At 42.1% G+C, this 25,860-nt stretch overlaps 1 protein-coding gene across 1 annotated transcript; it reads right to left on the reverse strand.

The window, feature by feature from the left end:
* Positions 1 to 424: 424 nt before the first annotated feature.
* On the reverse strand, positions 425 to 23,978 carry jmy (junction mediating and regulatory protein, p53 cofactor). The gene is made up of 10 exons (XM_069673312.1): positions 23,090 to 23,978; positions 16,378 to 16,551; positions 7,717 to 7,867; positions 7,039 to 7,208; positions 6,427 to 6,592; positions 6,048 to 6,238; positions 5,867 to 5,941; positions 5,658 to 5,750; positions 4,866 to 5,379; positions 425 to 4,683 (listed from the first exon to the last, which is right to left on the reverse strand). Exons 1-10 carry the CDS (start codon positions 23,945 to 23,947, stop codon positions 4,373 to 4,375), a joined length of 2,703 nt encoding a protein of 900 aa, XP_069529413.1. The 5' UTR covers positions 23,948 to 23,978; the 3' UTR covers positions 425 to 4,372.
* Between the last annotated feature and the right edge of the window lie 1,882 nt (positions 23,979 to 25,860).

Below are 25,860 nucleotides of genomic sequence, written 5' to 3' on the forward strand. Positions count from 1 at the left end.
CAATCATGAGGTCACACCCACAGCATCAGCTAACTAAAAGTAAACTTGTCAGAACACTTGGACATAAATCAGCATAAGAACTAACTATAATGACAGAAACCATGTTTGAGAAACATTTATTTGACGTGAATTTTGATTTTATAGTTTGACTCATGTCCCATCTGTTAACATGGAGGAGGCGGGCTTTATGAGCTATACTGCAGCCAGTCAGCAGGGGGCGATAGAGAGGGTTTGGCTTCACTTTCACTGTCATGTTGTCCATCTTTTCATACAGTCCAGGGTTGAACTGCATGGTGACAACTCATATGCCGTTATAACAGTACTTGATTAAATGTACTTAGTTACTCACCACCACTGTTTGCAAACTGACTTGGTTCAACCCGATTTGATAAAAGGAATCTTCACACAACGAGGAGCATTCAAAGACATTTTGGTGCTTAATTTTATTTTGAAAGGAAAAAAATATATATAATTGGGATATAGAAAGCTGAGAGGAATGTCATGATAGGAAACAAAAAAAGCAACAATAAAAGAACCTTATAAAGTACATTTACATTTGTACGCTTTAAAAATCATTTAAAATATGAAGTTTCAATAAATACTTCAATACATTTAGGCATGCGGATATATTTTTCATGATTTACAATTTCATTACAGTATAATAATTCATAAAATGACTTTTTCATCTTAATTATTGCACTTACGTTGTGATGGGTTCGTCCTAAAACCAGTCACATGCATAAGGTCATAAAAGGTTAAAGGTCAAACTGTTAACTGTGTTAACGGTAGGAGGAAATCTACACAGTTTCGGTTCTACAAGTGAAACAAAAAGGGTTACAAAATAAAAAGCACAATGGTATTACAACCTAAAACAGAGCAGTGTGTGGGAGCTACTGTCACCGGCTTTAACATCTGCTGCCAAGATTTACACTTAAACATCATCTTCAACATGTTTCCTATCCTTAAAGATCTCTATGGATGAAAGAGAAGCACAGTCCGAGCAAAGATGTCGTCATTTTGCATGCAAGATGTTTTAACACTTAGCAACAGTTGAATGGCAGCTGTAACTTCACATTTTCAGGAAGAGTTTCACATTTTGCGGAATATTTTCTTTCTTTTGTGGAGAGTGAGACGAGAAGAATGCTACCCTACATGTCTGCACTGTTGACATGCTGCTACAGCTAGCAGTCTGTTAGCTTAGCATAACATAAAGACTTGAAACAAGGGGGAAACAGCTAGCCCGGCTCTGTCATATGGTTACGAAAATATGCCTACTATTAATTTGTTTAATAAGAATATGGTATCTATCTTTTCATCAAACTCCAAGAAAGCAAATAATTGAGCTTCCCAAAATGTCAAACTATTCCTTTAAATTTAGCCATCAGTGCATGACTCGTTAAATACAGGAAAATCAGTAAGAATGTTCAGGTTTGACACAGTTAACACATAATGAGAGACTGGTATAAAATCAAACACACACACAGACACACCAAACTCAACAAACAACAACTCCAGTAAGGAAAATAAAAACAAGGCAGTGGAAAGAGAGAGGACTCTCTCAGGTGAATGAAAAACAACAAACAAAATAAATACAAACAAAAAAATGATCAAAATGTTGTCAGTTTGTGGAGAGCAGTGAGCTCATCAGTAACCAGCAGAGGGCAATGAAGCCTCAGACTTCAGCTCAACTAATCCTGCAAACAGGCTTCAAATATTCTGGGTATGTTAAACATTTGCTTTTCAAGCATTTAAAAGTGGGGAGTCATCTGAAGACACCATGAAATACTTTTATTATATTAATCTGCAGGTTATTTTCAGTTGATTAAGAGGTACGTCTAGAAAATAGTGAAAAATCCCCCAAAAGACGTCTTCAAATGTCTGGTTTTGTCCCACCAAAAGCCCTCAACCCAAACATTTCATATTATATATATCATATTTCGAGTTTGCTTTGAAAGAATTACTCACAATAAAGTCGACTACTAAAATAGTTGCAGATGAATTTTCTGCAGAATTGTTCCAGCTTTTATTCTGAACATTTAAGAGTAAAGCTCCATAAAAGAGGTTTTCATCTCCTGTCTGAAAACGCAGCGATGTTGCTGGTGGCTTTTTTATATTCCTATCGCTCGTGTAGAATTTGTTTCGAGGATCTCCACAGTGGAGGTGAATATACAGCAGAGGGAATCCTCTTCAGGTATGTTTTTCCATCTCAAAAGAGAAACAGCACAATCAATCGATAACAGATTCAAGAGATGGTTTGTACATCAAGCTGTGCTGATATATAAACTGTAGATTTTAGTATATTTTGTATATACTGATCCAGAACAGAAAATGTATTTTATGACTGATGATCTAAAAAACGACAGCTGTTTGAATGCTAATATTTCCAGTGTTGGTTCATAGCAGATCTTTTTGTACTTCTTTGGAAATAAAAACTCTTGAAGAACGCTCTCAGAGAGCCCGTCTCAGAGATGAAGAAGCTGTGAAGGAGCAAACACAGACGTGTACTTTGTATATCCGCCCGGCTGTGCTGAGCTCTGTTTAAAGTCTGTTTGGGCCGCAGGTAAACAGTTTATTTGGATCATATCCTGATATAAACTCTCTCTCTTATACTCTAAAGGTCTATCAGCTACAGCATCTGAAACTAGCTCTTTATAAAGTCACAAATACAGTTCAATATTAAATATCAATGGCTTTTGTCTCCTATTATTTGAATCATGCTCCTTTAGGAATTACATTTCCCACAATGCCTTGGGGTGATGTACACAGGACGTATAAGGTCATGGAGTCGCTGTCATCATTATAAGGTAGCCGAATGAGCTATGAGCAGTTGCTGTTTGCAGTGTACCCACGCATGTACAGACAACTGTCACTGGATTACTTTAAACGTGAAGTTCTGAACTGTAAAGGAGCATCTTTTTTCCTATGATTGACAGGCAGATTTATTGACACTTATTTAAAGTAGATACTGAAGATGGTTTTAACCTTTTCAAGTTTCAGCCCCGTTAAATGTAACAATGTGTGTATAAAATCCGTGTGTTCAGATTCAAGTGAGTTGTGGCTCACAGAAGGGGTTTAAAGTACCCTCACGGCCTGCATGGGCTGCTGCAGCTGCAGCTCAAGTTGTAGTTGTTGAACGGTCTCAGGCCATGTCTACACGTACACAGAGTTTTTCCCTCCTTCGTTTAAAAAAAAAACCGTCAGACACAACAGAAGCGCTGTCCTGAGACACAGGCGGCGATATAACCCGGTCATGCAAAGACAAAAAAGAAAATCGCAGACAATGAAAAGTTTTAAAAAATCTATTGCCGTTAGACTACCTGTTGGGCTGCAATGGCGCATCGAGGAAGGGGGACAATATATCAATATCGTGGACGAGTGACTGTACATATGTGTAAACATGTAAAAAGTCCTGTTAGCGAGGTTAGAAGCATCACTGTTTTCGTCACGTAATTCTGCAAGGAATGTCGCCTCATTTGTGACGCCTCGCAAAGGAGATAACGGCACACAGCCTGGTGTCACGAGCCAAAAACGCCGCTTACCCCGTCTATATGTCTCCATGGAAACGGAGTTTCAAAAAGTCTTGTGTGGACGAAAGGCCAAAACGCAGAGAAAAAGCTACGTTTTGAAAAGACCCGTGTACATATAGACATGGCCTCACTCAGTGAGCCAAACTACCATACCTTACTTTCTGTACCTTTAACCTCACACAGTATCTTTGACATAAGTCTCCCCCTTAAGCTCTCGCCCCTGGGGAGGCACCAGTAGTTTGAGAACCTCCGAACTGGGTAACAGAGGTTGAGTTTTAAATCCGCCCTCCTGAAAGTCCTTCCTCTCGTTAGATCATATTCCTCTTTACACGCATCTGTCTATATGTGTATCTGTAATATGTGTAATAAAACAGGAATGGCTGATTCACTCCCCTTTAGCTAGATAAGCTAAGCTACATAAAGCAGCTGTTGTTTGTTGTTTTATGCGCTGGAATACACACTATGAATGTTGTCACATGGTTGAATGTAAAAGTGTACAGCACACGTATTCAGTGAAGAGTATTTGTTGTTGTAAGTGAGAAGAACGTAAAAGCAAAACACTCACTTCCTAAAACAAACCCATCACAGCAAGCTACAGTACGACGTGTAGACTGACATAATGAGAGGTTAGAGGTTGTATCCTCGCCAAGAATGCCACAGCAACAACATAAAAAAAGATTAGTGGTCCATCTTTACAAACAGAAGTATTAAAAAAACTTCTGACAGTTTTCTGATATAAAAAAATCAAGGGTTTTTGTTCAAAGGTTTGGAGTGAACCCCGGCTTGAGCCTTCGTTTTCTCTTCGTTTTGGCTCCACGTATCCATAAAGTTTAAAAACATCCAAACTAGTTTTCCCAGTCAGTGCACGGGAGGCCTTCATCCTCCGACTCGGACTCGGGCGAGGCCTCTTTGATTCTCCTCAGAGCCTCGTGGATGCTGCGGGTCAGAGCGTCGGCAGAGTGGTGGAAGCTCTTGGCGTGACGCGGCTGCTCCGGTCGGGTCCGTACCTTCCTCAGCCGGACGCCCTGCCGGATCTGAGCCAGGATGTTGTTGCTGTCGTCGTCCGGGTCTGGGGCCAGGACTCGCAGCTCCGCCTTCCTCAGGTGGAAACTGCCGCGTTTGAGAGAAGCCAGCACCTCGTCCATGGGGGAGCTCGCTGCAGACACACACAGTTAGCATTACTTACAGACTTTCTTGGTGTTAAATTTAAGACGGAAAAGCCAGGGTGGAATTACCACATGGACTAGAATTATTTATTATATCACACTTGATTCAGTGATTTAGAGCTATATTCATCAGTAATTAATAATGGTTTAAAAAGTGTGATTTCCTCCTCACCTCTCCTCCACTGCGAGGAGTCGAGCGAGGCCGTCTTCTTCAGCTTCTTCCTCGCCGTCAGCAGCTGACTGCTGTCGAAGAATCGAGGGGAAAACGGAGCCAAAGGCAGAGAGGACGGCTCAGACTCGCGTGGACTGTGCCGCACCGGGCTCTCTGAGGGATTCTGCTGCTGGTCCTCTAAGGAAGGGAACGGAGGAGGAGGTGGAGGTGGAGGAGGTGGTGGAGGAGGAGGGGGAGCTCCCATTGAGAGAACAGACGGGGAGGCTGAGAGGGGAGGCAGAGAGAGGAAGGGAGGAGAGGAGTCCAGACTTTGGAGATCAACAGTAGGTAGAGAGACGCTGTCACAGGCGCAGGCGTCGGGAAAAGGAGGAGCAGAGAGTTCTGGGAGGTCGGAGATGCAGTCGGTCTGGACGCTGGTCGTCTGCACGCTGGGCTGCTGTCCGCCTCTCCTCCGGCTGTGAGGCTGAATCAGACGCAGCCGGCTCGACTTCAGAGTCACCTGACCGGGGTAACGCTGTGAGGTGGAGTCAAAGAGAGGAGGTCAGTCAACACAGAGACGCAGGAGTTAGTTCAAAGTTCAAAGATGCACTGAAGAAAAAAGTCAAGATCTAATCTCATGGTCTTTATTGTTACATGCAAATTAGTGTATAAATATGTATGTAATGTATGTATATGTATGTGATGTAAATACTAAGTAAGTAGATGGAGGCAGTGCAGTTGAACCTGTATTTACAGTACCGGTACATTAAGTATAAGTAGCAGTTAAAGGTAGTGTTCAGTGTGGAGTCACACCTGTTTGAGGCTGCGTAGTCGGTCCAGAGTCCTCTGTCTGTCCTGACTCACTCTGGCGTTTCTCTTGGCTTCGTCCTCCTCTGCTTCTCCTCCCTTTACAGGAAACAAACATCAGATGAAGTAACATGTGTTCCACAGGTTATTAAAGTGGCTCAGTTAACGCTAAATCTTCCAGACTCAGCCAAGATGAATAGATATTTGAAAGTTACCAGTGGCAGAATCTGCAGGGAATCACCGTCTCCTTGTTGCTGTAACTTCTGGTTGTGATTGACGATACAGATTTCCTATTGAGGACAAAGAAAATGATGATAATGCACAAAACTAACCAATTTTCAAAGACGTCTTCAACCTTACCGGGATCTAACAGCTTCCACACTCCTCTGTTCTTACCTTCTTGTTTTTGAGGTAGACTTTCTTGGCGGTGATGCGGCCTCGTCGGGCCTCGAGCTGCCGCGTCCGCTGCTGCAGGACGCCCAGTTCTTCATCTCTGAGGGGGGACGGCGGGGTCGTGGGATCTTCTTCACCCTTCATGGCATCAGGGCTCTCAAAGGCATCGTAGTAAACAACCTCATCCTGTCGCTCTGGAACATCACAACATATAACGGTTAAAAAGCAACAAGCACAGGACTATATATAGCAGTAGTTGTGCTGCCATTTCTTGTTACTTATCAGTCAGCAGATACCCAGAATAAATACATCAGTCAGCGCTGTATTTTTCCTGTGCAGACAACATTTTAAAACCAAAACAAAAGAACAGCCAGCTGCTCACCTGTCATTTGCCTGCGCAGACTCTGCAGCTGAGCAGTCAGCAGCAGCTCTTCGCAGCGCAGCACCTCAGCCTGGATGTCATACAGCTGCAGCTGCAGCTCGTAGTACAGCGCCTCCAGCTGATCCAGACGCAGCATGGCATCCTCCCCACCCTGCAGACTCTGCATCTACAACACACAGACACAAACTACATTAGTTCCCGCTGGGTTTCAAAGTGTCTTGCACTACTTCCTGACTGTGTTTTTCTACATTAGAGGACCCATTGGGGATTATATCTGAGGCAGTGTTTCTGTTCTCTCTAAACACTGGGAGGTTTTTATGTGTTTGCACGTGTAAAGGAAGCATTTGACCCCAGCAGTCGTTCCCAGTGAGTCATTTCCACTGTTGAACACCAGGATGTTATTCCCTCCATTACAGGATGTCTGAGCCATGAGCTCATTTTTCAAACACCACCATTATCTCACTTTTTTCCCCTCCTCTCCAAACGTGTCTCTATCCAAGTGTCTTTCTCTCGTCATTGTGGGATCGAACACAGAGTATTACGAGCTCTTTGAGAACACACACTTTTGTCAGCATCAGTTAGAAATCAGTGCATGTCGTGGTGTCACATTACCTCCTCCTTCAGGCCGTGTTTCCTCTGCTCCAGGCAGATTTCCTTCGCCCTCATCAGCTGCAGGGTTTCTTTGGAGACAGCGTACTGCAGCCGCTCCATGCGTTCAACTGCTGCCGTCCACGCCGACTTTCCAAACTTCCTCTGGTCAGCACGCATCCGCTCGTACAGAGCTGCAACACATGATTGTAATAAATTAAACAAAAACATTTTTCATTCCCCGATGTCAGCTTCTCAAATGTGATATTTTTTTTGACAGATATCAAACAAAACAAGAAAATTGGAGACACCGTCTTGGACACGTTTCACTATTTTCTGATACTCTGAAATGATCGACTTGTCAAGAAAAAAAGTGTTACTGGCAGGACACTAAAGCAGTGTTTGAAAACAGAGCTGGATTGTTTTGACTGTAAAACCCAGGTAAGCGAGGCCTGTTTGAAGCCTGACTTGTTTCCTGTCAGTCCATAGCTGAGATGTTTTGAGGATTAAAATACTTCTGGAGGAAAGGGGGACTTTGGTATGTAAAAGGTTGCAGATGTTTGCTTTAAATCGTCTCTACGTGGAGCGTTAGCTGCACTTTGTCATGGAGTAAACATACCACACAAAGGTTCAAAGGTCACAGCAGAAACAAAAGCCCCACAGTGCTTTCAATCAGAGAGGAAATGCCTCCTCTGTGTTTACCTTTCTGTGACCGAGTCGTGGTTTCAAAGAACTTGACAGTCAGGTCCTGTATGGAGAGCACGGCGGCGTGAGCCTTCTTCTGCCACTCCTCGTCCTCCCTCCTCAGGCCGTCCACACGACGAGGCCCGAGCCGCTCCGTCTCCAGTGAGATCTGACGGGGTGGAGGACGGTCGTTAAAGCAGGTGAAACATTCAATATCTGCATCGGCAGCACAGATAAAGTTCAGGCAGTAAAGACCAGGGTCTGACACTTTCCCTTTTACCACCACATTACCATATATTATATTTTACGGGCAACAATTCATCATTTTGGTCACTACTAATGCAATTATTCTGTTCTTTGTCCTCCGTATGGTAGATAATCATTGCCTAAGGATAATATCGCTGTTGATTCAGTTAATTAATTGTGGGCCCCAACTTAAGCACCTTTATGTTAACATATATCATGTGTGTACATTTTGGCAAACAAACTTAAGTACTGAAGTAATAAAGAAGGTCAATTTTTCCAAGGACTTCTTTGTTGATTTATCAGGCGTGAGACAGCTTTTAAAGAACATTTCAAACACTTTTAACCAGAAAATTCCACAATATCAAAGTCTGTATCATCAAATCTCATTTGTGACTTTGAATGCAAGTGGAAAAAAAAAAGATATGCCCACGTGAGAAGGCTGCGCTCATGGCGGCTGGTTTTCACCAGAAGCAGAACGGAAAATCAACCAGGAGAAAAACAAATATAACCATGGCGTCAGTTCATCATATCAAATATTGAAAGACCTTTTTTTAGTGATGGTTTTGTAGATGAAACACCAGCTATGATTACATTAAAGTTAGTATGTTCCAAGCTTTATTTGACTTCAAGCTGTTCCCAAACCTTGACGACATAACTATAAAAACGAGGCACATTTCCTTGTACAGATAATTTGTGCAAACCCTGATTTATGGAGGCGTCTTTGCGATAGAAGTCACACTAGATCTGAAGTATGTGCATCATGTTCAGATTAGAGTTATGACTCCACAAAGAAGTTTTAAGTTTACCTTAAACCCTCCATGTGCTGCATGTCACAGCAGTTATATAGACCAGTCACTACAGTGCTCTGTAGTACCAGCATGTTACAGCAGGTGGTGGTAATAGTGAGTTGTGACCAAAGGCATGTCTGTGCTTGTTTGTGTTTGGAGTGACACTAACCCAGTGTCCTACTGAGCTGCTGGAACAATAGAGAAGGAAAAGATTTCTTCACAACAAAACAAGAAAAAATCTCAACACTCTCTGGACGCAGTTTATAAAACACGGCGAAACATCACACATCCATTTCCACAGTCCAGCAGCTCGTGTCAGGCCATGTGAAAAAGAGTGAGAAAAGGGGGAAAAGCTCTGCCACGTGGAGCCGTGAACCCGCCGACCCTCCTCCTCCTCCTCACAGAGAAGACCACATGGAACAAAATGTACACACACAGATTAACTCCCAGCAGGGCCTCGTGCTCTTACAGTCTTATTAATATCTGGATGTGAAACAGATGTGTGTAGGTGCTCAAGAATAAACAGGAGCGTAGTAATCACCAACAAACCTCAAAGGCCTTCATTTACGTTCGCCAGCATACTCACTGCTTTGTTTTGTGTGCGTGTGTTACAGTGTGTGTTTGAGCGTCTGCACGTGAGGGACGAGAACAGGGAGTGGTTTTGGGGTGAAACTGGGAGCGAATGAGGGAGGAGGGATTACGTCAGACGCCAGAGAGGAAAAGTCTGACAGTAAGGAGAAGGAATGAAAGAAAACAGAGGATACAGCAGCAGAGAGCTGAAAACGCTGCACCTACATGTGAACACGGCGAGAGCAGCGTCCAAACTGTAACACCCACAGAGCAACAAATGGTACAGAGCTTTGCTCTGGCTGTGATCAGTCAGACACGTCGACATGTCACACTGTCTGTGACATTCAGAAACATCTGTTGTTGTTTTGACTTTTTGTCTCAGCTGACCTCTGTGCCTCTGCATGATGTCGGCCCCCTGATTGGCAGTCTGTTAGACTGGTTTCAAGTGAAGCAGAAGCATCCACACCACTGTCGACCTTTGTGCTTGTTTTTCAAGAAAATGTTCTGTATGTCTCTGGAAACATAGTGTTGTTCTAACTCGGAAATATGCCTGGTTGAACGGGTTCAATATGAAACTTTCAAATTCGTCTGTAAGAATCAGGTTGATCAGAGTTTACCTAAGAGCAGACAGTTTGCTAGACATCAAATCATCTTTATCTATTTAATTAACTGAGGAAGGATTTAAGTCATCAGACGTCTGGATCTTAAATTATCCAGGAAACAAGATAAGCTGAGGTTGGAGGTGCAATCTCACATCTTAGCGGTGTTCCTACTACGTTAGATCTGGTAACATTTCTGTATGAACGTTGAATGCAGTCAGAACCCAAAAAAGGTGGAAGCAAGAGGTGAATGTTGCAGAGGAAAAGGAGATAGAGATAAATGCAGTTCTCTAAAATCACATTAATACATTCTGTCTAAGGTAGAGTGAAAGAAACCAATGATGGACCAATGACAATGGAGATGGATGTCGCGTCTCCATCTGCTCTCATTGTACGAAATTGAAGCCAAAATAGCCCCCATGGCGGGCGCTGCCATCTTGTGATGGTGACATCATTTGGAGCCAGAGCTGCGCGGTAGAGATCATCGAGTGACGCTGCCGAAGCCACTTCCGCCAACGTAAACACACACTAAACTTACTGAAAAAAAACCAGCAAGGATCCCGCACGCCGGCTTATTTAACAGCAGAACAGCTTCTTGTGTGGGTCTGAAGCAGATATGGGAACTTCAACGACTCGCTGGCAGATGCAGCCATGAGATAAAATGCTTTTCAAAATGTAAACATGTGTTGGCCAAAAAGGGAAAAACACTAAAGTTAAATGTAAAACATGACATGTTTATTTCCTGTGTCATTTTTTAAAGCTGCGTTGCGGCAATGACTGAACAGGAATGTGAAGCGAATGGTATTAAATCATCTCAAATAGTAAACAGCTCGCTTCACATGAGTGGAGTTAAAGCATTATCTTATCAGCCAATCGTATCAGCAGAAATGTTCACCTGGATCAAGATCAGTAGTAGCTCTTAAAGCCTTTATCAGCAGATACCAATGACAGGCCGATATTATCATGCATCCTTTGATAAAGAACCATTTAAACCGTCTCATATCAGATCAATCTCTATGCCACTTCTTGGATGAATGCATGAACATCTAGGTAAACTCATGCAGTGTGTAAGCAAATAAATATTAAACAGGTATCCCAGCTTAACACCTTGTCAATACATTGCAGAGTATAAAAGAGGCAGCAGAATTTGCTTACTTTCCTCACACCTGTCACCCTCTGGTGTCACTGAGTTCCCAAACTAATCCCTGCCTCATGAATAACACAATAACACTGTTGCTGCAGACAATTACTTTAACGCCTGTTTAGTGTCTTTATTTTGAGTCAGCTGTCACCTTGCTTCTTCACTATTCTTCTTGTGTACAACCGAAAACAGGAAGCGACGGGGGAGATGCGCCTGTGAGTGAGTTCTCTTAACACCTCTGGTTAACAGCTGCTGGTGACAAAACACAGACGCGTCAGACTCGAGATAGAGGTGACGCCAGTTCTCGTGGTGAGGGCTGGGACAACAGCGCGGTTATCTCATCTGGTTAAAATAGCAAGTAAAAGGCTTTTTTGGGAGTGACGCAGAGTTAGATACAAGGCAGACAGTCTGCGGGGGAAGGAAGGATATAAATCTTGATGGCTTCTGAGTTAGAGGTTAAATTAAAGGGCACTGAAAGTGTATAAATCCGTGGGTGTAAATAGTCCCAAGCAAATGCACTTTGTACAGCACAGTGACACTTACTAAAAACTACAATATCCAGCTGTTTGAGGAAATATGTTACCCCTTAACAAAACTTGATATTTTTTGAGTGCTACACACAATGGAAGGGAAGTGGGAAAGTATTTGTAGAAATGTTTGGTTTTGGTCTTTCCATGGGATTTGTATTCAGTGAGAAAAAGACAGAACACCACCTCACTAATGTCTTCTTAGCAGACCTCTCTCACAGAGGGACTCTTCGGGATGGGTGATGTAAGAACCATGGAGAATATCGAGATCTGACCGTCGTCAAAGCTGCACTTCTTCCACTTCTTATTTGTACCCACAACAACTATCAGATACATATCTACATTCAGGTGCCATATCTACTTCACTTCAGGTCAGAGAACAACTTCATTTGCATATGATGCTCTGTGATGAAAATTTGTGTAAAATTTTCCTGACAGCCGCAGGTAAACACAGCAGGTCTTTAAAGAGACCGCCATGACAACAGTTGCCACGTAATAATGCAGTGGACGTGATACAGTAACCGGAGCTCACTGCCGTACAAAAGTGTCTCAGACACATTACACAGGAACCGCATTTTTAATTCATGGCTGCCCTCTGACCTCCAGGCAACAGGACACCTGCACTGCAGCGCTTCAGCATGCTGTGACTCTCACAATGCACCATTCACCGAAATACCCGACACCCTTTGTCGTTGATTCATTCAGGTGAGCATTCATTGACTGCTCCATCTGCTCTTTCATTCACCTGTTCAGAAGATGGCTACAGTTCAGAGGAACAGAGAGAGTTAAAGAGCTTTAATGATCAGCCTATGAATCTGCAAATATTTTGAAAATCAATTCCTAATTTTTCCAGCAGAAAATGTCAAAAAGTTTTAGTTTTGTTGTATCGATTTGCTTCTTTCTCTATTTTAATCAACAGTGATATCTAAACATCTCTGGATTTCAGACAGTAAATCAGACAAATCAAACATCAAAACTTTGGCTGCACAATCAATTTAAAATATCAAATATCCAAATTGCAGAAGCTTCAGTTTTTATAGCCGCATTATAATAAAGTGCTGCAGTGTGCAGATGGCTGTGCCCTGGCCAACAAGTCTCTACAATGATGTTACATCATCATGATTTTATTAGTATTTTAACCATCGCTGGGGGTCATTATAAATGTCAACATTGTACATCTAATTTTAAGTTAAGCCTTTTTAATAACATTTCAGATCAGTTTGTTGGCATTAATGAGTTCAAATTTTAAGGTAAGTTGATGCTGAAATCAATTAAGTTTAATCAAACACCTGTTCAGACACCCTGTTGGGCAGATCAGTCATTAGCTGTAGTGTTATTTCACTCCTCTCGTCCCAATTCAGCCTGCGCAGCCTCTGAACGCAACATCTACAGCTAAAGAAGCACATTCACTCCTCTTAACTCAAAATATCAGCCAGATTTCCAACACAACATTCCTTCTACTGTTTGACGCCTCTGGTCAACAAGATTGAACGTTAATTCTAGTTCATCAGAACCGTTTGGCTTTTAGCTTGAAGCCCTGTGGTGGCTTCACAACCTCACACGTGTCATTCACACTTTGGTCGGGATAGTCTGTAATCCTAGGAAGCAATTGATACTCTGCTGCTGTCGTCTTTTCACGTCACTTTTGCGTCACATAGTTTAATGCAAACTGTATGTAAATAACAGTATCCTGTGTCCTAACTCCTGACTCCTTCTTCCCTTTCCTAACAAAAGGAGAGAGAGCCTCCATGATCCCCTGACTCATCAGTTTGGGAGAAACCAACCGTCTCTGCAGGCATCCAGGATTCATTTGCATACAGCTTTGTTTTCAGCCGTTGGATCGCCCTGAGGGCTGCAGGTGGTAAAGCTGAAACCTTGGCATCATACAGAGTTCAGATTGTCAGACAGCTCAATGAAGCTTCATGTCAGAATCAAACTGGATGAATGATTGGGACACCTGAACACCTCAAGTCATGAGGAAAAACGTGACTTGAACCAACCAAACGTTTCTTTTCTTTATGTGGGACTTACAACTTTTAATTTATTTCACATCAGGCCACATCGTCACGTTAAAAAAGACGGTAACGAACATTAAACAGTCGGATCCTGTTGTTAAAACACTAGATATTACAATTCCCAAAATCTCTGATCCGGCAGTAGTCCGACAACGATAAATCTTCTGGAGACAACGGTGAACATGTCGAGCGTGTCTGCTTTAGCCAGCTGTTAGCGATAAATGACTTCCAGTCAAGACTTCCTTCTCTGCGTGCTCCATTGTTTACAGAAAAAGAAACATATTTTCTTGTGATTGACTTTAATTAACAGATCTTGCTTTTGCAGAAATGTCAACATCATGATGCAGATTTGTAAAAAGTCAAAATGAAGCTTTGTCAGGTCTGTCCTCAAGAGGAGGTCGGATCGATCATTTCCGATGCATTCGAGGAAGTCGGGAAATCTAAATACTGAACAGCTTTCATGACACAGCGTCAAAGGAAATGATGTTTAATCTAGAGCAGATTGTCAGCTGAACTTGCTGCAGATGTCTGTTTATAGAGATTAATAAGAAGCTAAATTGTTATTATTATATGGCGCATTATGTTCCTCCTGCTTTTGCTCTCCACACGGACTGTTTTTCCTGCATACGCCGCAGCCTGCTGATACGTGATTGGTCAATATTACTCAGACGACAAGCATAGTACAAACGGAAACCAGAACACTAAAACACACACGCCGTCCCTAAAATCCACGTCACTGCCCACAGATTCTACATTTCTATGTAGAAAAAAAAAGGATTAATCATTTCATGAAACAGCTGGACACAAAAATCCACTAAAACAGACTACTTTACTGGGGACTACTTTAAGCTGCGGATTAATACAAATTCTGCGCTCTAGTGAGTCTTTAAGGCAGCAGGATGATGTATGTGTGTTGATGCTGATAAAGGAAGAAGTCAGCCTTTGCAGTAAAGTGGTTCATTGATGTTTATGTTTATTGTCAGTCATTGAGATAAAAGTATTTTTCTCTTATCATTGGATTTGTTGACAAAACGTTCAAACATATCCAGACTGATCCTTTAAGAAAAAGTGCTCCATAAACATCTGTGACATTTCTTAATTTAGACCAGCACTACGCCCAAGAACCCAAATACCATCATAATGTACACTCATAAACACACCCACACAGCCGCTTGTGCTGGTTTGTGACACCATGCTGGATGAGCATGCTGTGAGAGGAATGTAGTTTAGAGAACTCCCAACATAACAGAGGAGGAATGACTGAGAGCGTCTGTGAGAGAGAAACACAGAAACAGAGACAGAAACGGCGACAACATGTGTCCAATTAGAAAACACTGAAAACTGTAAAGTCACATGCATCCCATAGTCCAGTCTTACTCAAACTCAAATCCATACCGCTCAGACGAACGGACTTTGGCCAAGTTTTGCTCATGCTACCTCACTGTTGGATCAGCTATTTTTGTCCTTCCACTTTCTCCTCCTTTGTTATTTCAGACCAGTTGGATTGGACTCCGCCTCAGAGTCAGACAGGGATCTGGCACCTCACGCAGTTGTGTGGAATGGACACTCTTGTATGTAGGCCAGCAGCGTATGAGGAATAACATTGTTCAATATTGCGATGAGCAAAACCGTTCCTATGTGTTTGTGCTGGTCTTCATGTTCATCTCTGCTTCCTCAGCTATCATGCTAGCTAAACTCGCTATCGCCATCAATCTACATGAACTTGTTGCATTAAACAATGGTGTCTATTCATTGGGACTCATACCTTTCCCACCTAAACTTAATGTGTTGACGCTGGTTTTTCAGACCCCGGAAGACCCGCTTATAGATGCCGATTGTCTCCGTTCCCATTGCCAGTGGAGTATACTCCTTTTAGTCTCTTTTTCTGCTGCTTCACCAAACGTGTCGGAGATACGGCTAATTTGGGTTGGAAAGTGGTACAAAATACAACACCTGTCTATCCACCCAGCCAGCAAGGTGGTCTTATATGTTTTAAAGTTTTATATTTCAAAATTAGATTGCAACTAGTTTCTAAAACTGTTTAGATGCTGGCTATTGTTTACATAAAACCTTATATTACCTTAAATAAAAGGCAATTATGGATTTAGGTTTCCAGTAGCTTCAAATGTATATAACTTCTTCCTGCTCTCTGCTGTACAAGGCGTGTGAAGACCTCTGACCTATTGACCCAAACAGGCATGTAGTAAGACTGTATGAAGGCCATGAGACAGCAGAGATTAGTCCGTAATTTACTTCCCTTTTCAAGCCTCTAATGAACAAAAACAAGAAAGATGGAGAGGAGAAAGAGTGCAGAAAACAGAGGAGTGTGCTGAGGCTGCAGAATTACTGAGTGGTTTAGTGGCTGCTGTAATAATACTTATGCTGGTTGTTAAGCCGATCTGGGCGGGGGGAAAAAAGCCTCTCTGGCTGATCCTCTGCCCTCGACAACCCCCGGATGCAAAGCTAGAGAGTAGCACAGACTGGCTACTACATCATCATCATCATCACTTGTACCCTCTGTGGCTAATGCTAATGTCATTACAGCGGGCTTAGGAGCGTGGGCTCATACGAGGACATCACCATTCAGTGGTTCAGGGTTCGTTTCCCAGCACTAACCTTGGTGTTTAAAACCACCAAACCAGAAAAAAGCTGATGGAGTAGAAGTGTGTTCCAGGACAAACCAGTTAGCCGTCTACAGTGTGCTCTAAACCTCTTTAAATCAAACCCTAAAACAGATGGTACTTGTATGTGTGTGTGTGTGTGTGTGTGTGTCTGTGTGTCTATGTGCATTACCTTAATCTGCTGTCTGCGCAGCATTGCCAGTTCCCTCATGTCCCTGAAAGGCTGAAGCAGGTAGTGGTAGAGCTGAGTCGTCGCCTCCAGCAGCTCTCCATACGCCTCGTCCTCCTCGGGGTACACCTGCAGCAGCTCCACCATGCTGTCCATGGCTTTGTGCTTGTCCAACACCTGGGAAGAAACATGCAGAGAAAGCATATTTAAGTCTGACATTAAAGGACAAAGCTGGTGCTTTTTAATGTTTTTGTTATAGCCAGAAAATGCCATGAAAGGACAAAAGCCACTGTTTTCTTTCCTTTTTCCCCAACAAATCTGTGGCACTCAGCACAAGTCCAATGGTGCCTACTGGAGAAGTAAATATTTAAAGTTCCCATTAATGACTAGCAGAACACTATTTGATGCTGCTTTAAACACAACCACATCAGCGCGCCATAACAGCTAACTAGAGATAATGCGCCTCCTAGAGAGAGACATGAAAATTTGATAAAGCCTTTCATTAGAGGCAAAATTTCATAACATCCCAGAGGGTGGGTTAAGTTGTCAACATTGTTTTCAAGTTATGACAAATACCATAAAGAAAACCTACAACACAGCATTTTCTACTTTTCCCCGCAAGACATACTGTATATTATTAAAAATGTAAACAATTATTTTGATTTCAAATTATCTTTAAATCATTCATACATTAATACTTTGATTTGTTTTGAAAGGTAAAGGTAATCTTCTTAAACAGCTGGACGCCTTATACTTTTATTTGATCACATATCAATCATTTACAATCGATTACTCTTAGCAAAATGCCTAAAATTCGTAAAAGTGTTCTACAGAATTATTAATAATGAAGACTTTGGGGTTTTGGTCTTTTGAAAACAGCATCTGAGGCTTCATGAGATTATAGCGTGTGTTTTTCATAATCAAAGTCTTAAAGATGGATTTAAATGTTTAGTAGTTGGACAACAATTGGGGTCAATCGGCGCATAGCTACACAGCCAATACTTGTTAGAGGAATGTACAGTGAGGGGTTTTTGGACAGAAAAATACAGAATATCACCAGAATTATCCTCACCGCACATCCAGCTGAGTATGAAATTACTTACTTTTATTAGTGAGTAACTTTACAACAATACAGCCTACTTAACAATTCTAATTATGTGTGACGCTAGCTCTGCTAAATTCTTTGGAACAACTGGATTTCAGTGTGCTGCGAGTCTAATTCTGACTAATTCATGATAATAATGAGTCCTAAACAAAAGCTCTTTCAAGGCTCAAAGAGGAAAAATACCAAGCGTAATCTATAAAAGAGAAAGAGATTGTAAGCGAGAGCAGACCACCAGTGTGTGTGTGTGCGTGTGGTCAGGAATGATACCATAAATTATATTGTTCTTTAGTGCAGCACAATGAGAATAAATTGGCCCTAACAGTTGCTGATTCACACCATATGTCCAGCCATGCACAGACTCTTCATTGTTCCTTATCAAAACAGCTATTGTACACGGAAATACAATTCATGTCCGAGCTCTTAGAAACCAGCATCTCCAATTCAAACAGCACAATACTTCTCCTTCACTCCTGCCTCAGATAATATTGAAATGTACCACCATCCAATCTTCGTCCAAAGCGGTGGATAAAGTGCTCTTCTCTCTGCGAGGAGCGATAGATATGAATGGAGACTCTTATATTAACTCCAGGCTGACTTTTCCAAAGCCCTCCACGTTGGGGGACTCGGGTAGACACTGCACGATTCAGCTCGAAACACTGCTCCTACTGTTTACCTTGAGCCTGTGTCTCTGTGGTAACCACCGACTCACTACCCCTGCAGGCGCTGCTAGCCAGGAAAACCCCTGAGCTAAATGAGCCGGCTCCTGCCTGGTGTCTTATTAATCCAAAACTTAGCTTCAGTACATAATTCACTGATACTGGACCGGTACTTCTACTTCATTTGAGGACAATGCTTCGTCTTTGTAATGCAGCTTTTTCATTTCCTGCTGTTTTTGTATTTACATAGTCAAATCTATTCAATGATGTTAAAATGTAAGAAGCCGAGAAGACCTGTGGCTGCTGGGTGTGTGTAAGCTGATGATCCTGTACTTCAAGAGGGAGCAGGATTACTAGTTCTTAATTAGAGCCAATTAGTTGATTAATTGACAAGAATCTGCAGCTAGTTTGTATTATCTAAATGCACAGTATGCGTTTTCATTATGTAAAAGCAGCAGTTTTTCCAAACAGATGTTCATATAACTTAAGAAAGAATCGTTAATAATGTGCTTTTTAAAATGTATCTCTAAGATGTTTATATACTAAATGTAGCTGATACCTCTACAGCATGCACTCCAACGTGCATGAGTGCATAATTACAGGGTGCCCTGAGTGATATGAGCTATAGCATAGCTGCTGCAGGCCTATCATCAGGACTAACTCTTCCAGTTTGTCTGTTCTAAATCTGCTCCGTCTGGCTGGAGTACTTTTCTCTCTCTCTCTCTCTCTGCCTTTTAATTGAAATGTCTCTCAGGAAGAACACGCCTTGACTGTGATCTGAGCAGACAGTCGTTTTAATAGCTCTGTGAATGAATGAACGCTCTTTAGGAGCTGTGAAAAGCAAAAGGAGTCTAAAAAGGGAATACCAGTTATCTCCCATAAATAGAACAGAGTCTTCCACCACCTATGAATCAAGTGAACACAGAGCGACGACTGGAAATCCTCTCAGCAATGTTGTTTCATTCTGTACAACATGCGCCTTGAGCACAATATTACGGCTTTCAGCTCAAAAGAAACAATGGATGGCAGCATGTGCATGTTGGAGTAATTTTAGTAAAAAATAATTGTGTTATTGGGCAACACAAGAAAGAAAAACACCTGCATACCCAAGTGTGAATCATGTGATGTAAACAAACTAAGCTAAAATGTTGTCCCCCAAAGCTACTGTAAGGCAGACTAATCCCACAGCGGCATCTGTGGCTAACGTGCAAGTGACAAACTTCAAACCTCACAGTGACAAACACAAACACATACTGCACATGCTAACACACAAAGCATTCAACAGACATTGTGCTTGATTCGCTAACATTAGTGGCTCAAATACTTCCTTTGCTTTGACTTGATACCACGTTTCATGTAGTCGCCGATCCAGGGCTCAGTACAGACAAACATGAAGGTGCAGCTTTAATGTGCATTAGCAGCTTTCACATGCCAGGTTTACATTAACTCACACCTTTATGCTCTACAACAGACACTGTAGTGTTATAAAGAATCGATACTGCTCTAGTCATGCTGTTTAAACTTTATGCAGCACTCATTACAAGTTTAGTTAATGTAAGGCTCTACAAAGAGCCCTGCAAAACCATTCAAGTGTAACTAGTAGCTTGTAACCTGTGGGGTTTACTGTAGACAAGCTGTTAGCCTCATTTTGTCTAACAACAAGCCAGAGATAAGGAAACACTGTGTGCCCCTGGTCAATGTTTGACACATGCATTTCCTTCATCTGTGTTTTACACTTGTCAATCTTTTTGCGCTAAGAGCACAACGGTTGTGATGCTCTTATTGCTAGTGGATAAAGAGCCAGAGAGCATCTTCAAGTAATTCTCTCCTCCTTATACTTTCTTCTAATCTCATAATATTTAATAATCCCAATCTGTGATCTATGCTTCATAGTTAAATGTGTTATAGAAGGGCTGTGAGAGGTATGCAGTCCAATGTGATGATGATCTCTTTAGCTGAATTTAGACAGATTGTTAAATACCCATAAGGTAGAAACTCAAATCGTTACCAAGAAAATGTCTTGATAACTGACAAATCAAATTGACTACTTGATCATTGCAGCTCTACTACAAAGTTTAAAAGGGGTATCTCACTAATTTTCCTTGAACAGAATAAGACTTGTGTCCAGTTTTTCTGCTATCTTAATAAATCACTAAATCTAGACTTTAGCCTTTGAATTGCAGGGACCAGGTCAGCTGCTCGGGTCTGCTTATTATATTACTTCAAGTCAAGGTTTATCAAGAAAGGACTGGAAAATGGAAACACGTGCAATCCATATTCAACTGTCCTGCAAGTAATTAAATGTCTGTTGTTGTTGACGCTATCTCAGAGCGAGGCTCTCTGAAGCTGAAGTCTTGCTTTGGTTTGATTTTTATTTGGATGTGCTTCTAATTTGTGGTTCTTCTACGCAGATAAATGTGCTTTAAAAAACATTTAGCAAACAACTGCATGTCATGAGATATGAAGACAACTGACTCTAAGGCTAAAACGTACGACAATTTTTAGGACCTTGTTTTTTTATATAATTTTATCATCTTTTCGACAAAAATAAGTACGAAAAATGTGACCATTTCCTTAAGCAAATGGTGCCGTCTACAAGTTGCTTGCACACAGCAATGTTACTTGACCCTTGACCCCTTCTTATTGTGTTGAAATGTTATCAGCAACACAGAAATAGTCCCTCACTTGCAGCAGAAAACCAATTAAACTCACCACTGACAAAACCAGAAGATCAACTGGATCAAAGAACAAAAGTTCTGACAATAACAGAAATCATTATTATTTGCAGTCCAAAATAACAACAGAGAAAACATTCATTTTTGTCCTCTTACAGACAAAATGAATAATCTATGAGACGATCTGGGTCATATTGTAAAACAGAGTGCAACAAAATGGTCCCCTTCAAAGGAACAAAGTCAGACGTTGTGTAATTAAATAATCTTCCAGGTTGGGGCAAACCCTTTCACAGCTGTATGTGCTTTGTGTGTCGATCAGCTGATGATCACAACATAGGTGGAGGTGAAAGACTCTGCCTGGGGCTTTGTCTCCTCTCAAACACTCTGACTGTGATCATGACTGTGATTTTATATCGACTTCACTGTAGCATCTGCAGTGCTCTAGTTGTCCTCTAACATAGGTTATATTTGGCATGCTTCCTACAGACACTATATGTTAGCTTCTTACATGCATGCTGAGTTAAATACATGTCCATGTCTGCACTAAACACTGAAACAATCCCAACAGCTGTGGTGACACATCATTTCTCTAACTCCACCTCTAATTGTTCTCCTATGTTTCTATGTAACTCCCTTCAGACTGCTCAGCCAACTGGAGTGTGCTGTCTCCGGCCGGACCAGATCATATTTCAGGCCTGTGAACGTGCAGTCGCAACAGATGGTAGATCACAGGAGGGGGGGAGGAAGGGGGGGGACAAAGGAAGAGGAGGAGAGTGAGCAGACCATAGCTGCATTTACACCAAAAGTACCAGGAACTTTTAGTCCCAAGAGCCTCTTGCAAATGTACTAAAGGGTTCCTTATGCCTGTTGTTGTTTGCATTTGCAACAAAGTCTAAAGACCCATAAAGGTTAGAGAAATGAGTCTGCTGAAGTGTGAAAAGTCACACCTGTTAAACACAGGTTTACAGAGGTTACACCCACGCTTTCTTTTTTTAATCAATAATATATGTCACAGCCGCATAACTCTTTTTTCACTTATCAACACATGACACACCACTACTTCCCTTAGGGAGTTTTATATTTAAGCATGGTACTGCAACACATCCAGTCAGTCAAACTGCTTGCTGCCCTGCCGGACCTCTGAATGCTAGTAGTGCTTGACCAATAATCAAAATGTTTAATGCTATAAGGCCAACCCCCAAGTCCACGTACTTTCAAGAAGTACCACCTCTAACGTGTCCTCAACATGGTCTCAATTGCTGATGTAATCGAATTGAGTTTACTGTGCAATTTGAAAATGGTGAAATAAGAAATAATCTACCAGCTATAGGGTAACTGTTTTTGTATTCTTTCAAATATCCCCCCGACTGTCATACTGTGGGAAACACAGAGAACCTCCAAAAGTCTCTAGTCCCTGGAGAAAGTTCCTGTGGTGTAAAAGCAGCTCATGAGACATAATTATGCTCTGAAATCTACATGCTTTTCTTCAGGGTTTCACCAGTCTGCGGTTTCCCTGTGCGTCAATAAAAAGTGACATTTGAAGAGTGTCAGATAAAGTGCCAGATATTATCAAACACCATACAGACTCCACAGAAAGATGCTGGATGATTAATTATGTTGTCAATGTCAATGTGAAAGAGGAACTTTCCTACATTGCTTATGAAAGGCAAGTATGGTTGGATCCCTTTGGGTCCTGGTACAGAAAAAAATTGTGGTTGGTTTGGTTCAGAAATCCCTTTTAGTCCAGAGTTATGTTTGCCGGCCAGTCTCGAATGCCAAACATATCCAAGTGTGCATTTCCTGTGAAAATTGTAGCTACAATAACAGCTTGTAAAGTTATTTTAAAGCACTGGATGATAAAAAAGGCTCCAGAATTGAAAGAATGGCTAAGTGCAGTGGTGGAAACAGCATCCTATGAATGTAGGAAGGGGTGTCCCCCTGGGATGTGTACTGGGATTACATTAAAGTCAAAAGTAAATAGATATTAGTCTCCTCTGTGAATAAGGAATATGACTCATGCATTTATGCAGGAAATGTTGGGTTTGTCTCAGTTATGGATATGTATTATTTTTGTATGTATTTAAGTGTGAATTTGTTAGTTTTTGCTTTATATTTCCTTCCGAATTTATTGATTTCTAAGTTTAATGTCATTCATGTGCTGAAGTCTGCATTCATAATAGTAACAAATAAAATATATGCAATGTGTTCCTCTTCTAAGAGCACATTAAGTTATAAAATATTTGTAAAACGTGTAGATAAAAAAATAAAGATGAATTCACCTCTTGCATGCGTCTTTTGGCCCTCTCCAGAGCATCCTCATAGCCCTTCTGCCTCAGCTCACTCAGGCTCTCATAGTACTCCTCTGTGTCGTCCCCCTCGCTGAAAAGCACCTGTGAGAGGATCTTCCAGCCGCAGGTGTCGAGGGCATGACCCAGGTACACCTGCAGCTGGTAGCATAGGGCGTCCGTCTCACGCTGCGACACTCCGGCTGCACCGAAAAGCACCGACCACACGCCGGACTGCTCCTCGGGGAAAGAGGGCAGACATGGCTCCAGGTCGGAGTTGACGGCACACAGCTGGAGGTGGACTGTCCTCAAGTCCTGGAAGGAGAATAACCCGGCCCAGCTGAAGTCCTCTCGGCCGCTGCTGTCGCTGTCACCTGGGTCTGAATCATCCGGAGATAGCTGGACATCCACTGGGTCCAGGATCTCCATATCTATTACTTTAGGCGTCACAACATCCCAGGACCCTAGTGTGGTGCTAATACACTCGGATGACTTTGAACTACCCTCTTTAACAGCTTTTGTTGGGGATTTTCCTTTAGGTACAGAGTGTGGTCTTAAATTACCCGTTTGACAGACTTCATCCGTCTTTGTTTTGACAGGACTTTTTGTGCGTTTCTCTGCCACGGAGGCACCGGGAGCAGGAAGCAGTGCAGCGACGGGGGTGCTGCTGTCGAGGTCCAGAAAAGTGCTCCGTCTCTGCACGGTTCTGTTGTGGCAGGTTATGGCGAACTTTCCCTCGATGTCGTTCCAGGCCACGATAAAGACGAATTTATGCCTCTCTTTTTCGTCGAAGACTTTAGGTCGGACGGACACCCATCCGGACTCCAAGTTATCCTCCATTGTGAATGACATCTCATCCAGCCAGTAAAACAAGACAAGTAGATTAATGTTAGCCTGAAAAAAAATCTCGAGACGAAATGCTACCGCTAGCTTAGATTAGCTAACATTAAACGTTAGCTCGGAAAGTGAGATTTGGCGTAGCTGAAGCGGCTTGCTAAATTAAGAGGTGAAACAAAGGCTGCCCAGCTTTGTTTACCCTCGAGAGCTGGTGAAAACGCAGCTGACGTCGTTATCCCTCCAAACGGTCGGATTTGCGATCCGGACATGGAGCTCTTCAAACGGTCAAACTCGCTCGGACACAGCGGTTTGAGCGACGGGGGAAACTCGGCTTCATATTGGGATGGATAATGTCCGTTGTCATGGCACCTGACCGTTAACCCTGGCCGACGCTCGCGCTCACTAATATCGCTGACTGTGTCGCTCTTTGTCCGTTCACAGACAATGCGGTCGCGCGACTCGGCTCTCGGTGTCACGTGTGAGCTTCTGTTTACAAGCATTCAAGGTGCGTGCGTGTTGTCAAATCCGGGGAGGGATTTAACTGGTGAACCCGCCGTCTCCCCCCGCAATGATGCGTTTAAGTTACAAGATGAGAGCAGTAAATATGAGCCTTCTTGAAGGTGTCGTTTACTGATGCTATTTGACCTGCCATAAAAACGTCAAATTGTAAATAGACGGAGTTCATATTGAAAGAGTGTCCTAAATCAAACGCAGAATGACCTCAAAGTGATAAAAGGACAATAAAGAGGCATTAAACAACCACAAAGACATAATTAAACACCACAAAGTTACACAAAACCAACACAAAGTGATGCAAAATCGACCATTAAGAGACACAAAACAAAAACAAACTAAGAAAATAATTTTAATAAAGATTAAACCACCACAATGAGATGCGAAACAGCCGCAAAGTACCATAAAGTGACTTACATCAACCGCAAAGTGAGATGACACTACTGCAGAAAAGCAAGATGGCTATAATAATGTGCAACATAATCAAGGTGACGCAAAGTGATCACAAATCGGCGAAAGAAAAGATTTAATTAATGATACACAATTCGATCATTTTTAGAATAAGCAGTCAAGGCGACCCCCTCTGACAGAAACCGTGTACGCACACTTTCTCCTATATCACCTGAAGGCAACACAATCGTCCCTTTAATGGTAGAGCTTATTAAACAATGGACAGGCAAAGACACAAAATAAATCCACAGAAATCTGTTTTCTCGTCCCATATTTTAATATTGTTAATCAAATTATTTGCTATTCGTCCCCCATTCTCTCTTTGCTCTATGTGTGTCGCGCTTCTGCTCGTCCCTGTCTCTGGCAGACGTGCACGAGGAGCATAAACATCTGCACGTGGGTAAATCCATGACGCAAGAACGCGGAGGACGTGCCGACGTCTGGAAACTCTATGGCAAGCCCTCTTGGACAAAAGATGTAATTACAGATGATTGTATTACAGTATTGGTATTAGATATAGATGTTACTGTCGTGAAATTCACTCATAGGCTGAGGTATATTTCTGTTTTGCTTTCCAAGAGCTTAAAAGAAAACAGAAATCCCCTGAATTCGTTTTGGTGTTTGAAAAAATAATTATTTTGAACTTGTTTCCTGTCTTTGTTTTAGGACTACGTGTCCAAAAGTATGTTGAAAGGTGATTGAAAAGAAATAAATATGGTTCACTAGGTGAAGGTCATCATGCATTATATCTGTGAAAGAAGTCTGCCAGTGGGGTAATACCATATCCTTATTTTTCCATAGCACTGTGCGACACAAAGGCTGCCCACTGTCAACTGAATAAAAACAGGAAATCACAATTCCCTTTGGACCATCCGCCGTTAAAGGGCAGGATCACATAATGATCACACCAGTGGTTTTCACAGTCTTTACATCTGAACTATAATCACCAACTCATTTAGCCTTTC

Source organism: Semicossyphus pulcher, unplaced genomic scaffold (assembly GCF_022749685.1).
Source record: "Semicossyphus pulcher isolate SPU_LCO1_2020_fin unplaced genomic scaffold, fSemPul1.0.p SCAF_22, whole genome shotgun sequence".
NCBI classification, from domain to species: Eukaryota; Metazoa; Chordata; class Actinopteri; order Labriformes; family Labridae; genus Semicossyphus; species Semicossyphus pulcher.

What these genes read in the sequence shown, in the direction of transcription:
- jmy (XM_069673312.1), bottom strand. Translation starts at nt 23,947, where the DNA reads ATGTCATTCACAATGGAGGATAACTTGGAGTCCGGATGGGTGTCCGTC. An exon ending in CACGACTCGGTCACAGAAAG is followed by an intron (nt 7,209 to 7,716) that starts GTAAACACAGAG and finishes CATGTGTTGCAG; the next exon opens with CTCTGTACGAGCGGATGCGT. An exon ending in CTCCTCGCAGTGGAGGAGAG is followed by an intron (nt 4,684 to 4,865) that starts GTGAGGAGGAAA and finishes GTGTGTCTGCAG; the next exon opens with CGAGCTCCCCCATGGACGAG.